This window comes from Eimeria tenella, genomic scaffold (genome assembly GCF_000499545.2).
Source record: "Eimeria tenella Houghton genomic scaffold, Eth_scaff2608, whole genome shotgun sequence".
NCBI lineage: Eukaryota > Apicomplexa > Conoidasida > Eucoccidiorida > Eimeriidae > Eimeria > Eimeria tenella.
This window is the reverse complement of record NW_013542480.1, coordinates 276-2812: the sequence shown is the minus strand read 5'-3', so window position 1 is coordinate 2812 and position 2537 is coordinate 276. Positions and strand designations below refer to the sequence as shown.

General features: G+C 58.6%; 1 protein-coding gene across 1 annotated transcript; it reads right to left on the bottom strand.

Annotated features, from left to right (window-relative positions):
• Window positions 1-375: 375 nt before the first annotated feature.
• ETH_00036755 (uncharacterized protein) lies at window positions 376-2457 on the bottom strand (the record flags this gene model as incomplete). The annotated part of the gene is made up of 2 exons (XM_013375254.1): window positions 376-1992; window positions 2117-2457. Coding segments are annotated over 2 exons (1958 nt in total), but the record flags the coding sequence as incomplete, so codon positions are not given.
• Window positions 2458-2537: the final 80 nt, after the last annotated feature.

The following is a 2537-nucleotide window of genomic DNA, read 5'->3' as shown; positions in this document are numbered from 1 at the left end:
ATGCAGGAGAGGCCCCCTGCAGCAGCAGCAACAACGGCAGTAGGAGCAGCAGCAACTGCAGCAGACAGAAGTGGCGTCAACGAGTAGGCTCTAGGGTTAAGCGCTGGATTTTAGGGTTTAGGGTTTAGGGTTTAGGTCTAGGGTTTTAGGTCTGGGTCTGCCGCCAGGGTTTACATCTTCTGGTCCAGCCTTGAACCTTTCAAGAGTTCCCTCTAGGGTTTAGGGTTTAGGTTTAAGGAATCAGGGTTAAGGGTTTAGGGTTTAGGTTTGAGGGTTTAGGGTTAAGGGCGACGGTTTAGGGCTTTGCATTATAGCGCAAGGCCTACGGTTTGTCCCCACGCTCTGGGCTAGGGTTTAGGGTTTAGGGTTTAGGGTTTACTGTTCTGTTTTGTCTGTCGGCTGCGGCTCAAGCAGCCCCGGCAGCTTCGCTCTGTGGGGCGGAGAGTTTGAGAAAGTCGCTGCCGTGCTGCTGCTGCTGCTGCTGCTGCTGCTGCTGCTGCTCGTGCGGGCGGTTCTGCTGCTGCGCCTTTTCCCGCTGCTTTGGCGAAGCTCTTCTGGCCGGTCATCTGCTGCTGCTGCTGCTGCTGCCTGCGGCGTTGCTGCCGCTGCTGCTGCTGGCATTACTGCTGCTGCTGTTGCTAGCGTTGCTGCTGCTGCTGCTGGACTTTCGTCTGGTTCGCTAACCGGCGGAGATACGTCTATGCGTCGCCTCTTCGAGGAGCTCTTGCTGCTGCTGCTGTTGCTGCTGCTGCTGCTTGCAGCTGCTGAGCCATCTGCGTGCCCTGGGTGGTACACTGGAGGCAGCAGCGGCTGCAGCTTCTGCTGCTGCTGCTGCTGCTCCTGCAACTGGCTTGTGTCCTGCAGAGCGACGGCGTGTGCACCAGCAGCAGCAGCAGCAGCACTATCAGCAGCAGCAGCTGGTGCTGCTGCTTCTCTTGGTGCTGCTGCCTGACCATCGTCGAGTGGCTCAGTAATTTCTATCTCTGTTCCCCCTTCTGCTGCTGTTGCTGCTCCTTCTGCTGCTGCTACTGCCGCTGGCGCTGCTTCCATTGCTGCTGCTGCTGCAGTTGGTGCTGCTGCTGCTGCACTTGATGCTGCTGCTACTGCTGCTGCTGGCGGTGTTAGCGTCGCTTCTGCATTTCCACTAAGTGTTGCGTCAATTGTTGCTGCTGCTGGTGTGACTGAGGTGGGTGCAGCTTCTGCTGCAGCTTCTGCTTCTGCTGCTGCTGCAGAAGCAGCGCAGCAGCAATCTTTCAACAGGAGCTGCAGCCGCTGCTGCTCTTGCTGCAGCATCTGCTGCACGTACAGCAAGTTAGCAGCAGCAGACTGCGCCTCCCGCTGCAGCAGCAGAACAGAAACTGCTGTTTCATCATCTGACAAGGAGCCATCTTCTTCTGCTGCTCGCTGCTTCTCTGCTGCTGCTGCTGCCGTTGCTGCTGCTAGCCCTGCAGCAGCTTCCTGCTGCTCCAACTGCTGCACCAAATCCTGCACCTGGCGAGCTTCCGCAGAGCAGCAGACGCAGACCGGCTGCTGCTGCTGCTGTTGCTGCTGTTGCTGCTCTTGCTGTGGCCGCTGCTGCGGCTGCTGCTGCTGCTGCTGCTGCTGGTCTTTGCACTGGAGGGCCTGCTGCAGCGGGTGCTGGTTCCTATCGAAGCATAGGTTGCCCCTCGGTTCTTCCCGCCCCTGCTGCTGCTGCTGTTGCTGCTGCTGTTGCTGCTGCTGCTGTGGTCGCTGCTGCTGTTGCTGTTGTTGCTGCAGTTGCTGCTGCTGCTGCTGTTGCTTCTGCTGATGCTGCTGATGCGGCTCGGAAGAAACTCCAACAGTTGGCGACGGCTCTACGGCGGATTCAGCAGCAGAAGCTGCTGCTGCTGCTGCTGTCGCTGCAGGCTCTTCATCAGCTGTTGCTTTCTCCGGATCCCCCTGCTTCCGTCCTTGCTGCTGCTGCTGCTGCTGCAGCTGCTGTGGTGCGTCCTTGCCAAGATATGGGAACACCTGCATGAGAAGAAGCAACAGCAGCAGCATCAAAAAAACAAACTATTCAGAAGCAACAGCAACAGCACCGATTGCAGTGGCGCCAGCAGCAGCAGCAGCAGCAGCAGCAGCAATCGGTGCTAACTTGCTGCAAAATTGGAGGGGGCAGCACGCAGTCCAAAAAGAAAGCAACAGCCGCAATTTGCCGCAGCACTGCTGCTGCAAGGTCTACAGCAGCTTGCTGCAGCTGCTGCTGCTGCTGCTGCTGCTGCTGCTTGGGCGTAGCTGCACGTGGTGGCCCTGCTGCTGCTGCAGCAAAAGCGCCTTCAGCCTGCTGCAGCAGCTGCGGCAGCTCATCCAGCGCAGAAGCAAGAGCCTCCCTGCAATCCGCTGTACCAGCAATCGCAGCAGCAGCAGCAGCAGCAGCAATTCCTGCTCCTGTGTCTGCTGCTGCTGCTGCTGCTGCTGCTGCTGCTGCTGCACTGTCTGCGCAAAGCTCATGGCGCAGCGAGACCAGTGCTGCTTCCCGAGACAAAATGCGAAGAGAGGATAAAACGCCCACACCC